The following is a 14017-nucleotide window of genomic DNA, read 5'->3' as shown; positions in this document are numbered from 1 at the left end:
CATCATCTCATGTACTAGCTGCCTCTGTGGATCAGCGGTAGAGTGTTGGCCTCCGGATCCCAAGATAGCGGGTTCAAACCCAGCAGAGGTAGTCGGATTTTTGAAGGGCGGAAAAAATTCCATTAGACACTCCATGTTGTACGATATCTGCATGTAAAAGATCTCTGGTGACACATTTGGTGTTTACCCGACAAAATTCATTAAATCTCAGCCATAGACGCCCAAGAGATTTTTGGTTTACTCGGTCTGCCATCTAGTGGGCCTAGAGTAAAACGGAACGTCGAAATTGACAAGCAGACAGCCAGGTGGCGTCAAATTGAAATGTCTACACACGGTAGCTGAGGCCATACGATTATTATTATTATTATTATTATTATTATTATTATTATTATTATTATTATTATTATTATTATTTTATTATCTCGTGTACTAACCAAGTGATTTTATCAGTATAATAAAATATTTAGCAAATATATTTCAATGAAGATTCTTCTCATTCAAATAATATTAGTGTATTCCTCTCACATTATAGAGAACCCTACTTTCGTTATATTTTATGTAGTGCCTATTTTCTTTTTCGAACATTCCACTGCCCATATGCTTTGTGAGTTCAGCCGGTGACGCAATGAAAGTAGGGAGGACGAGACTTCAAGCCCGGGAAGTGACTTCTGAAGGTTCTCATCCAACAATTCCATCTATACATCTGTTTGTAAAACCAAATTATGTAATAGTTGCCCTAATATGCCCGGGATGGGTACATTATATAGATGATATAAGTAGAGAAGTGGAATCAGATATAAGGCTTTTTGCAGATGATGTTATTCTGTACAGAGTAATAAATAAGTTAAAAGATTGTGAGCAACTGCAAAATGACCTCGATAATGTTGTGAGATGGACAGTGGGCAATGGTGTGATGATAAACAGGGTTAAAAGTCAGGTTGTGAGTTTCACAGATAGGAAAGGTCCTCTCAGTTTTAATTACTGCACTGATGGGTTGGAAGTTCCTAGTGGAGATCATTGTAAGTACCTAGGTGTTAATTAAAAGGAAGGGTCTTCATTGGGGTAATCACATAAATATGATTGTAACTAAAGGGTACAGATCTCTGCACATGGTTATCAGGGTATTTAGGGGTTGTAGTAAGGATGTAAAGGAGAGGGCTTATAAGTCTCTGGTAAGACCCCAACTAGACTAGACTATGGTTCCAGTGTATGGGACCCTCACCAGGATTACTTGATTCATGAACAGGAAAAAATCCAAAGAAAAGCAGCTTGATTTGTTTTGGGTGATTTCCAACAAAAGAGTAGCATTACAAAAATATTGCAAAGTTTGGGCTGGGAAGACTTGGTAGACTTGGTAGAAAGGAAGCGAGCTGCTTAACTAAGTGGTATGTTATGTGATATAGATGTTGATTCCCACAGTGGTATGTTACAAGCTGTCAGTGGAGACATGGCGTAGAATGACATCAGTAGACGAATAAGTATGAATGGTGTCTTTAAAAGTAGGAAAGATCACAATATGAAGATAAAGCTGGAATTTCAAGAGGACAAATTGGGGCAAATATTTGTTTATAGGAAGGGGAGTTAGGGTTTGGAATAACTTACCAAGGGAGATGTTCAATAAATTTCCAATTTCTATGCAATCATTTAAGAAAAGTCTAGGAAAACAAAAGATAGGGAATCTGCCACCTGGGGGACTGCCCTAAATGCAGTCGTAAGTTATGCAGATCAGTAGTGACTGAGGTTGAGGTGAGGTGATTAAACCAAACACTGTCCATTTGTTGACATCCTCTTTTCTCTTTTCAGATCCTTTTTCAGACATGCCACAATTCCAGTGCATACCTACTGGTAATGACTGCACCTGGGGACAGAGAGATAACTGGATTGTAAATATGGTTGAAATGAGACCATTTGAACTTTCAGATAAGAGTGAGTAGTATTAAAAGTTTTTCATTATTTTATTCCTATTATTTATTTTTGTCAGAGATGAAGTAAGTAGATCTTGGAATGCAATTTCTAGAGAAAACAACGCAGTGTGTTACCCTAGCTTTCATTACATTTACAGATTTTAGTTCACTGAGGTTTTATGGCAGCCAGTGTTCCTTAGTCTGTTATCACCTGTATTTATCTTTTTTTTTTTGTCTTTTCTTCTTTTATGTATTTATCTGGCCATCTTCTTGTCCTACACTTCCCTTATCAAAACTTGAAGATCTATAAGATGGCTTGTTGAAGTCTGCCCTCCTGATGAAGCTGAGAAGCAGAAATTGAGCTCATTGGGGGCTGAGAATAAATGGATGTAGAATAACTGGGATAAATGAGGAAAGAACCAATCTATTTGAAGACAGTGATATGCAATGAAGCAGAGATTGTCCTTGTCAATTTGTATTTTCTTTCTATTTTTTTCCCACACTGAATTACCATTGTTTTTTTTTTTTTTCCTATTATATATTTCTTTTGATGTTCCTATCTTTCTATATATGACTTGATTTGCAATTTACTACCAATTACTAACCAGTAACTACATCATTACTCATTTTTTCCCTGAATATTGTGATGTTCAATAACATCTGGTAATTTTGTTTTAGCATTCAGTTGTGAAGTGAACAATGGAGGTTGCCAAGTAAACTGCTACTTGTCAAATTTTGAGCCAGTCTGCTCATGTCCTAACGGATATAGTTTGAACGATGACAGAAGAACATGTTCTGGAGATTCTTCACGTAATTACATATTGACGGATGATTCTGGAAGTTTTTCCACTCCATATTATCCCAATAGCCAAAACACAGCTGCGACATGGCTACTGGTTACTCATCAAGATCACAAAATAACTCTTGTAAGTCGTAATTTTAAGCTTTTAAATTCAAATTCAGATAGATATGTGCAAGGAAAATTTGAGGTGTAAAAAATATGGAAGGTGAGCATAAAATTTTGTTCATCCATTGGTTGTTTTCTTCATTACATCATCATCATCATCATCATCACTTCCCCTTAACCAGCTCCTGCCAGGTCGAGGTATTTATGGCACTTCTACATCTTACTCTTTCCTTCCACCATTCCTCTTCCATAGTCTTGTCCGAGTCTAAAATTCGTCGTCTTATGCCGCTCTTCACTGATTCAATCCACTCTGTTCTAGGTCTTCCTCTCACTCTCTTGCCCTCACACTTTGCCTCCAGCATCTGTCTTGGAATTATATTCTCCTCCATCCTCTTTACATGTCCCAACCACCTTAGTTTATTCTTTCCAATTCTCTCACTTAGCTTTCCTATCCCAACTTCTTTCCTAACATCTTCATTTCTCACTGTCTTTCCTATCATACTTCTTAGGAATTTCATCTCATTGGCTTGAATTCTACTCTCTTGCCTGCTCATCCAAGTCCAGTTGTCAGCTGCATAAGTCAGTATGGGTACATAGTACATTTTTTACATTATCTCTTTACTTTTCCTTGGTACTTCTTTGCTCTAAACAAGTTTTCTTACTTTGGTAGAATGCATTAATCTGCTGTACCCTCCTGCTAATCTCTGTGTTCACCCCAGCATTTTGCATTGATTCACTTCCTAGGTATTTAAAGCTGTCCACAATTTCCAGACTCTGACTTCTAATTTTCATTGCCCTTTCCTTGCCTTTTCCCTCTCAACATCATCATAGTCTTGCTTTTCTTTGTACTAATTTTCATGCCATACTTCTCAATTTTTCCATTCAGTACACCTAATTGTTGTTGCACTTCTTTGCTGTCTTTTCTCCAGATCACAACATCTTCTGCAAATAGCAGTATCTTTATCTCTTTATCTCCATAGGTTTCCTAAACCATTCTGTCTTTCCAGCTGGGGTCAGTACTCTGCTAACACAGTTGTATATGGCTTGCACCATTTCTAACATTCTCTTCTGAGTCTCTTTTTAACCATGGTTTCCCAAACCTTCTCTCTGGATACACTACCATATGTCTTTTCTATATCTATGAAAGTCATGACCAGATCCTTTCCATATTCCCATTCCTTTTCGATCAGCTGTCTCACTGTAGATCTTCCACTCCTGAAGCCATATTGTTCCTCTTGTAACTTTCCTTCAATCTCTCTTTCTTTCTTTCTTCTCATTCTACTTTCTAATATCCTTTGCAGTATTTTAACTATCTGCAATATAAGTGTGATTCCTCTATAGTTAACACAAACTTTCTTCTCGTCTTTATTAAACACTGGTGTTATATCTTTTCTCCAGTCTTCTGGTACACATTTGTATTTCTACATACACTTTAGAAATTGGTACAACCATTGCATACCAACAGGTCCAACAACCTTTATCATTTCCACACTGATTTCATCGATCCCTGTTGCTTTTCCCATCTTCATCCTTTGTACCGCTAACTCTACCTCCAGCATTGTTATATAATCCTCTGTTGTAGAGTCCTCACACTGTTGTTCACATTCAATAGCTTATCAAAATACTCCTTCTATCTTCCCTTTATCTATTCTGGGTGTGTTAAAAGTTCCCCATCTTCCTTTTTCACTAGCTTTGTGGTAACTCTTTCTATCATCTTACTCCTTATAAGTTCATACAGCATCCTTTTACTGCCACTTACAACCGCTTCCATTTTTTGTCAAAATTCTTCACAACTCTTCCTCTTTTCTTCTCCTACCACTTTCTTATATCTCTGTGTGCTGTTGAGATACTTCCTTTTGCTTTCTTCTATTTGATCTCGGTTCCTTTCTTACCAGGCTGTCTTCTTTTCTTTCACCACTTTTCCTCACTTCCTCATTCCACCACGGTGTTTTCTTTTCTTTTACTCCTGTAGATGACGTGCTACAAGCACTCTCTGCTGCACTAACAAATGCCTTTTTAAAATTGGCCCACTCCTCTTCTACATTTTCCACTTCAGTAACTGGGATTTGTTGCTTTAATCTCTCCTGAAAATCTGTCTGTACATTTTTCTTTTAATCTCCATATTTTTATTTTGCTTTCTCCTATCTCTTTTAGTTTTTCCATTTTTCCCAACCATAATTTTGCCACCCCAACTCTATGGTCCCCATCAAATGCTTCTCTTGGTAAAACTGTCACATCCATCAACATCCTGCGATTTGTCTTTTCCACCAAAGAGTTGCTAATTACTGATTTTGTTCTGTCACCCCACCCATATCTTGTAATTTTCCTGCTGTTTTTCTTTCAAAACCATGTATTCCCCACTATAAGTATATTCCTTTCACAGAAGTCCACTAGCTCCTCTCCTTCGCAGTTCTTTTTCCCATATCCATATGGTCCAATGACTTCTTCCTTTCCTTGTCTCTCGTTTCCAACCTGTGCATTCAGATCTCCCATAGTAACCATTTCCACGCCTGTAATTTATCTTTCTACTTTCTCTAACAATCTTTCAATGTCTTCTTCCCTGCTTCCCATCTGTGGTGCATACACTTGTATGAAGTCCATCACTTCATTCTTCATCTTTAGTCTAATCTTCACTATTCTGTCACTCACACATTCTACCACTTCAACATACTCCTCCAATTGCTCCAAAATGATTAGTCCCACATTGTTTATTGCCTCTTGGCCACCAGTCCAGTATAATGTGTATCCTTTCCTCAATTTCTTCCTTCCATTACCTTTCCATTTCACTTCACTCAGTCCCATCATTTCCACCTTCTCCTTCTCCATGAAATCTACTACTTCCTCTGCCTTTCCTGTCAGGGTTATAAGATTTACTGTTGCTATCTTAATCAAGGGTTATGAACTTCATGTTGTTGGTCCGTATTGAACTGAGATAATAAATAAATTATACACAGAATTTTCCACCTATTCAATACTAAGTTGTATTTACAATGTTATTTACATTACATGGGACTAGTTTCAACCCTACTTGGGGTCATCATCAGCCATATTAAACAAACACAAAATTTGATGAAATCCTAAAACATGTTTATAAGCAGTAGGAATCTTATTAATATATAGTTTACAATATGAAGCGTGGTTGAATTGGGCAAGGGCTATGGTGCTCAAAATGCTGCTAATGAAATTGAAATATTACGTGTGACATAGGTAAGCAATAAATAATACAAGTACACTAAACATGCTAAAAAGTCTGGAATAAAAGTACAAATGAGGTGCTCTGTGTTGTAGGTTAAAAATTTCAGTATGATTTGGCTGTGTGGTTTGGGTCACAGAGCTGTGAGCTTACATTTGGTAGATAGTGAGTTCGAACCCCATTCTGGTCAGCCCTGAAGATGGTTTACCGTGTTTTCCCATTTTCTCACTAGAAGAATGCTCGAGCTGTACCTTAAGGCCACAGTCACTTCCTTCACAATGGCATTTCAGTATGATTTTTAACCTACAACACAGAGCACCTCATTTGTACTTTTATTCCAGACTTTTCAGCATGTTTAGTGTACTTGTATTATTTATTGCTTACCTATGTCACACGTAATATTTCAATTTCATTTGCAGCATTTTGAGCACCATAGCCCTTGCCCAATTCAACCACACTTCATATTGTAAATTATATATTCATAAGATTCCTACTCCTTATAAACATGTTTTAGGATTTCATCAAATTTTGTGTTTGTTTAATATGGCTGATGATGACTCTAAGTAGGGTTGAAACTAGTCCCATGTAATGTAAATAACATTGTAAATACAGCTTAGTATTGAATAGGTGGAAAACTCTCCAGTGTATAATTTATATGCTATCTTAACATTGGTTACTGATTGCCCATTTCTCACAGTTCCCCCAGTACCCTGAAAACTGCACGTCACTTTAAGCAGGGGACGCCCTAACCTTTTTGGAGGTTGATTTCCTAGTACCATACCATACATAGGCTATTATTACGATGGGGTCACCACTTCCAAAGGCATTATTTTTATACCTACTGCCGGGTGTTATTCTAGGCCGCTCCACTGGAGTACATAAGCTATAAGTTTCCCTCTTCCGCCACCATTGCCATACCGAAGTCCAACGTGGACGAGACCTGGAGACACTGGAAGGTCTCAAATAGACTTCATTATGATTAGGCAGAGATTAAGAAACCAGATGTTGGATTGCAAAACTTTCTCAGGAGCAGACGTGGACTCTGACCACAACTTGTTGGTCATGAAATACCATCTGAAGTTGAAGAAATTGAAGAAAGGAAGGAATGCAAGGAGATGGGATCTAGACAAGTTGAAAGAAAAGTGTGTGAGGGATTGTTTCAAGGAACATGTTGCACATGGACTAAATAAAAAAGCTGAAGGAAACACAATAGAGGAAGAGTGGATAGTCATGAAAAATGAAGTCAGTAGGGCTGCTGAAGAAATGTTAAGAAGGAAGAAAAGATCAACTAAGAATCAATGGATAACTCAGGAGATACTAGATCTGATTGATGAACAATGAAAATACAAGAATGCTAGAAATGAAGAGGGCAGAAAAGAATACAGGCAATTAAAAAATGAAGTGGATAGGAAGTGCAAGGTAGCTAAGAAAGAATGGCTGAAGGAGAAGTGCAGGGATGTCAAAGGTTTTATGGTCCTAGGGAAGGTAGATGCTGCATACAGGAAAATCAAGGAAACCTTTAGAGAAAGGAAATCTAGGTGTATGAATATTAAGAGCTCAGATGGAAAGCCACTTCTAGGGAAAGAAGACAAAGGAGAAAGATGGCAGGAATATATCCAACAGTTGTATCAAGGTAAAGATGTAGATGATTTGGTTCTGGAACAAAAAGAGGCAGTTGATGCTGATAAAATGGGAGACCCAATTTTGAGGTCAGAGTTTGACAGAGCTGTGAGAGACCTAAATAGGAACAAGGCACCTGGAATTGATGACATTCCTTCTGAATTACTGACTGCCTTAGGAGAAAGCAGCATGGCAAGGTTATACCATTTAGTGTGTAAAATGTATGAGCCAGGAGAAGTGCCATCCGATTTTCAGCAGAATGTTGTTATACCTATTCCCAAGAAAGCTGGTGCTGATAAGTGTGAAAACTACCGCACCATTAGTTTAGTATCTCATGCCTGCAAAATTTTAACACGTATTATTATTTACAGAAGAATGGAAAGAAAAGATGAAGCTTAGTTGGGTGAAGATCAGTTTGGCTTCAGAAGAAATCTAGGAACACTTGAAGCAATCCCGACTTTACGTCTGATCCTAGAGGATCGAATTAAGAAGGACAAGCCCATGTACATGGCATTCGTAGATCGTGAAAAGGCATTCGATAATGTTGATTGGACCAAGCTATTTAATATTCTGAAAGTGATTGGGATCAGATACTGAGAATGAAGAATTATCTACAATCTGTATAAAAATCAGTCTGCAGTCATAAGAATTGAGGGCTTTGAAGAAGAAGAAGCAGCAATCCAGAAAGGAGTGAGGCAAGGTTGCAGTTTGTACCCCCCCCCCCCCCCCTTTTCATTATTTACATAGCACAGGCAGTAAAGGAAATCAAAGAGGAATTTGGAAAAGGAATCGCAATCCAAGGAGAGGAAATCGAACCCTTGAGATTTGCCGATGATATTGTTATTTTATCTGAGACTGCAGAAGATCTGGAGAAGCTGCTGAATGGTATGGACAAAGTCTTAGGTAAGGAGTACAAGATGAAAATAAATAAGTCCAAAACAAAAGTAATGGAGTGCAGTCGAACAAAGGCAGGTGATGCAGGAAATATTAAATTAGGAAATGAAGTCTTAAAGGAAGTAGATGAATATTGTTAATTGGGTAGTAAAATAACATGATGGCAGAAGTAAGGAGGACATAAATTGCAGATTAGCACAAGCATGGAAGAGCTTTCTTAAGAAAAGAAATTTGCTCACTTCAAACATTGATATAGGAATTAGAAAGATATTTCTGAAGACTTTCATCTGGAGTGTGGCATTGTATGGAAGTGAAACATGGACGATAATTAGCTCGGAAAGAAAGAGAAGAGAAGCTTTTGAAATGTCGTGTTGCAGAAGAATGCTGAAGGTGAGATGGATAGATCAAATCACGAATGAAAAGATACTGAATCTGGTCGGTGAGAGGAGATCAATTTGGCTAAATTTGATGAGAAGAAGAGATAGAATGATAGGACACATCTTAAGACACCCAGGACTTGTTCACTTGGTTTATGAAGGAAGTGTAGGCAGTAAGACGATAGGGGTAGACCAAGGTGTGAATATGCCAAGCAGATTAGAGCAGATGTAGGATGCAGTAGTTACGTAGAAATGAAAATGTTAGCACAGGATAGGGTGGCATCAAACCAGTCTATGGACTGATGAGTCAAACAACACATAATTTTCTATGAAGCAAATATTAGAAGAAAGTGCAGGATGTGTAAGAATAAATGAAAATTTGTATAAAAGGGAACATTATTATTATTATTATTATTATTATTATTATTATTATTATTATTATTATTATTGCTGCTGCTGTAATTCTGTTACTCACAGAGGAATAGGAAGTGCCTGGGTTCAATAGCTGGACAGGGGATCACTTAGAGCAAATATTTACTGTAACAAAATTAGGAAATTTTCTTCCTTTCCTTTCTTAAAATTCAGAGGGAAAAATTTGATGACATAACAAAAAATAGTTGAAATACAGCTTGGCCATATTTACATAATAATGAGCTCATCAGCTCCAACAATGCATTGGACTTAAAAGTCCTTAATCAGCTACAAAATTACTTGGGAGAATGCCCAGTCATTAACTTACATACCATCCCCACTATGGCGAACTAGCAAAAGTGACGAATAAGAGAACCTGTAGTTGTAAAGTTTTGGTCTAGATTTTATTATTTATATAATGTCTACTCTTTGACAAAGTCTCACATCTGCAGCTCATTCTGTATGGCTAATACATAAAATCAATCATTAAATATAAAAATTGATTTGACATGCGTAATCACAACTTCTTTCAGCTCTCCTAATTTTTTGACAATTTGCAGATTCGTTAGTTTGCCAGAGGAGGGATGACATGAAAGAGCATAATTGCTCCTGACAGGTACAATGTCATGACATGCCTCACTCGATTGCCTACATTTAACATCATACGATCACATTATCTATTGTATCCACATCCATTATTGTTGTTAAGGTACTCTTTGTCTTTAGGCAACCTGCAGCTGTTGAAGGAAGATTGTATAATAATAACATATTTGCTCCAAGCTGGTACAATTTTATAGGGGTCACAGCTCCAGGAAACAAGAGAAGATAGCTTTAATCAAGCAATCTTTTTCTGTTTATAATCTCAGTTACACTCAGTAACCCCCAGAGTGACCTCACTTCAAAATGTTCATACACTGGTTGCCCCATGGTGGGCTTATCTATTACAAAATTCCACTATTAGGTCAAGTACTGTTCACAAAGGGAACCAAAATGTAGACACGGTTATCCTAAGAACTATAAAAAATGAACAGGGGCATAATTACTCATACTACAAGGCCTTAAGGGGACTTATGAGTGAGTTTTCATGAAAATACAGCCAAAATACCAAAATTTGGTTTCTTGCCTATAATTAGGGCCCAAACCTTTTCTGTATTTTTGCACACTATCAGTTAAACTACACATACCGCAGCGCAAGGTCCAATTTGGTTTCCGCTATGAACTGGAATTCCACCAATTAATGTCTCCATGCACAGCGTCTACTTTCTTCTTAACAAGAATTCAAAACAGCTTCACATTCTGCACAACTCCAACAATCAATAATGCAGCCCATCAACACGGCTTGGTTACTTAATACACCAACTGCCAAATTCTCTGCTTAAGCTGATACAGTGTAAAGTCGACTCTGCATCTAGAGAGTATCACATTTTACTACCCAGACATTGTAAATACTTGTATATTTTTATGTGTGTCATTTTACATTGTGTTCATTATTACCAGGACCTACTGAATTCCATGAGTGTATAAATTTTTACAACACAGAGCACCTTATTTGTACTTTTATTCCAGACTTCTTAGTATGTATTATTTACTTGTATTAATTATTACTCACCTGCATCGCACGTAATATCTTTCATTTTCATTTGCAACATTTCAACTACACTTCATATTGAAGGATTCTTACTGTTAAATAACATGTTTTAGGATTTCGCCATACATTGTGTATGTTTTAATATGGCTGATGATGACCCTGAGGAGGGTTGAAACTAGTCCCATGTAATGTAAGTATTGTAAATACTTCTTAGTGTTGAATAGGTGGAAATCTCTACTGTGTTATAATTCATATGTTGTACCTGAAGTATGAGCAATATTTTTGACGGTGCCAAATACGGGTTTTATATTTTGCTTCTGAAGGGCCTTGGCAATTCTGTCTGTGGAGTTGTGAATGTAAGGCAGGTAGGCAGTTCCCCTCACTTCTTCTTTCTGTGAGCTTTGATTAGTCGTCCCTCTGGAATGTAGGGCTCTATGAATCTGTACATTGTTGTAACCATTACCCTTGAACGCGACTTTGAGCGTGTCCATCTCCTCCTCCTGGATATTTGTTGACTCACAAATTTATGTCGCTTTTGTGATGAGTGTCATGACAATGCCCTGTTTTTATGATGGATGGTGGTGAGAATCTGAATGGAGGTAGCGATTTGTGTGAGTAGGCTTACGATAGACGATATGTCCTAAGGAGTCGTCTGGATTCTTTCTTACTAGAACATCCAAGAAAGGAAGGCATCCATCGGACTCCATCTCCATAGCAAATTTAATTGAAGGATGTTGCAGATTTAAGTGGTTTAAAAATACATTAAGTTTCTCAGGACCTTCTGTCCATACCACATATGTGACATCTACTCCCTCCACCAATCCTACGTTTGACGGGCACCAAAGCAATAGCCTCCCTCTCAACATGCTCTATAAAGATATTAGCCACTACCGGTGAAAGTGGACTTCCCATAGTATCCCCATCCATCTGTTCATAAAATTGCCCACCCCACAAGAAATAACTCGAAGTCGTGCAGTGGTGAAATAGCATAGTAATCTCCTCTGGGAACAGATACTCAATGAAGGATATGACCAAGTCAATTGGCACCTTAGTGAATGAGAATTCCACATCAAAATTCACCAGAAATGCATTGGGTTGAAGGGTTATGGATGACAATTTGTTGGCGAAATACAGAGAGTCCCTAACATATAATTCAGTATGTCCTATACGTGGCTGAAGCTACTTTCTTTGGTATTTAGCCAAAGCATACGTAGGAGAACCTACTGCACTAAATTTGGTCTGAGGGGAATGTCTTCTGTATGTATTTTAAGAAGTCCATATAGCCTAGGTGGCACTGCATACCCCAGAGTCAGATATTTAGCCTCCTGTGGCAACACATTCATTCACACACAATTTGCGGGTATTAAACTTACGTTATGTGCAGTATGTATTAAATAAATATTTGAAAAATTTGTAATTTTTGCCCCGGACTCGAACCTCCCACCTGACATGCAAGCCCGCTCCACCATGCCTTTACCAACTACATTACGGTTCTGTATGGCATAGTGGGCAGCTTATAGCAGGTATTAGGTTTACTGTGGTCACAATATCATTTTAGTGTTTTGCCGGTGTGTCAGGTTCATATGATCTAGAAGGCACACACACGTCTTCCAGTGTTTAATACAAGTATAACATTATGGCGTCCTATCATGGTGAAGCGGTAAATATCAAGATATCCGGTTGGTTTGTCCAAGCATACAGGCAGGGCAGATGTTTTCAGGATGGAATGAATATCGTGGGTGTTATAAAACTACAATGAAGGGGGCAGGTGAATCATGCTGTATACTGTATAAGAAAAACATAAAAGTCCAATAATACTGCTTTGGGGAATACTACACTTAATTATTACAGAAAAATTTGCCTACTCTAATTCTCTGGAATCTAATTTCTATAAATATAGCCACCCATTCAGTGACTGTTTTGCCTAGTCCAATTGCACTCATCTTTGGCAGTAGTCTCCCATGATATACCCTATCAAGTGCCTTAGGTCAATTGCGATACAGTCCATTTGACCTCCTGAATCCAAGATATCTGCTGTATCTTGCTGGAATCCTACAAGTTGAGCTTCAGTGGAATATCCTTTCCTAAACCCAAACTGCCTTCTGTCGAAACAGTTATTAATTTTGCAAACATGTCTTATATAATCAGAAAGAATGCTTTCCCAAAGCTTACATGCAATGCATGTCAAACTGACTGGCCTGTAATTTTCAGCTTGTTGTCTATCACCCTTTCCATTATGATTATTATTATTATTATGGCAGTAGGATGCAAAACAAATCCACGCTGCATAATTTGCACAGATGTGGGCATTGAAGAGTCAAAACGACATCATGCTCTTGGCTCAGGCAAGTGTATTGTGTTACATGAAGCACTAGAAAAGGCCAAAAAGCAGTGGTGAATGGTACAGATCCTTCAAGCCAATATATACAGGAGTCTAACTGCCAATGATCTATTGATGCAGATGACCTATGAGATAGGAGCAGACATCTTGATTCTTAGCAAACAATATCAAGACAGAGATCAACCAGGCTGGTTTTCAGACAATCTAGGGACAGCTGCAATATGGGTACCAGACCTTGGAAAATATTCAGTTACAAAACAAGGATGTGGAGATGGGTTTGTCTGGGTCCAAGTTGAGAAGGTAATTTTTGTCAGCTGTTATTTTACCCTGAATGAGGCTATTTCTGACTTCAGACAAAACTAGATGGGCTTGAAGATATTCTGCAAGGGATGAACACTAACCTAGTTGTTGCTGGTGATCTTAATGCTCAAGCAGTTGAATGGAACATGCCTCAAACAGATTCTAGAGGCCGACGTACAATGGAGATGGTCACCAGATTGGGATTAATGGTTATCAACGTTGGTAATGTGACAACCTTTCGGCGACCAGGATGTCAGGAAACTATACCAGATGTAACCTTTGCTTCTGAAGACATTGCGTCTAGGATAACTGAATGGCGAGTAATTGAAGAATATACTGGAAGCAATCATCAGTATATCACTTTTCATGTACTTCAAGAGACTCCGTATCTAAGGATTACCACGCACAAGCCAGAAAGATGGAACATAGCCACTATGGATAGAGAAAAATTTCATGAAATAATACAGAATGGAATGGACTGT

General features: G+C 37.9%; 1 protein-coding gene across 1 annotated transcript in view; it reads left to right on the top strand.

Annotated features, from left to right (window-relative positions):
• Positions 1 to 14017, top strand: part of LOC136876467 (uncharacterized) — a 484774-nt gene that overhangs the window by 165822 nt on the left and 304935 nt on the right. The window contains exons 5-6 of the mRNA XM_068228446.1: positions 1804 to 1926; positions 2583 to 2830. Coding sequence (XP_068084547.1) covers positions 1804 to 1926; positions 2583 to 2830 — 371 coding nt within the window. The remainder of the gene's footprint in view (positions 1 to 1803; positions 1927 to 2582; positions 2831 to 14017) is intronic.

Source organism: Anabrus simplex, chromosome 6 (assembly GCF_040414725.1).
Source record: "Anabrus simplex isolate iqAnaSimp1 chromosome 6, ASM4041472v1, whole genome shotgun sequence".
Taxonomy (NCBI): Eukaryota; Metazoa; Arthropoda; class Insecta; order Orthoptera; family Tettigoniidae; genus Anabrus; species Anabrus simplex.
This window is presented reverse-complemented; position numbering and strand designations above follow the sequence as displayed.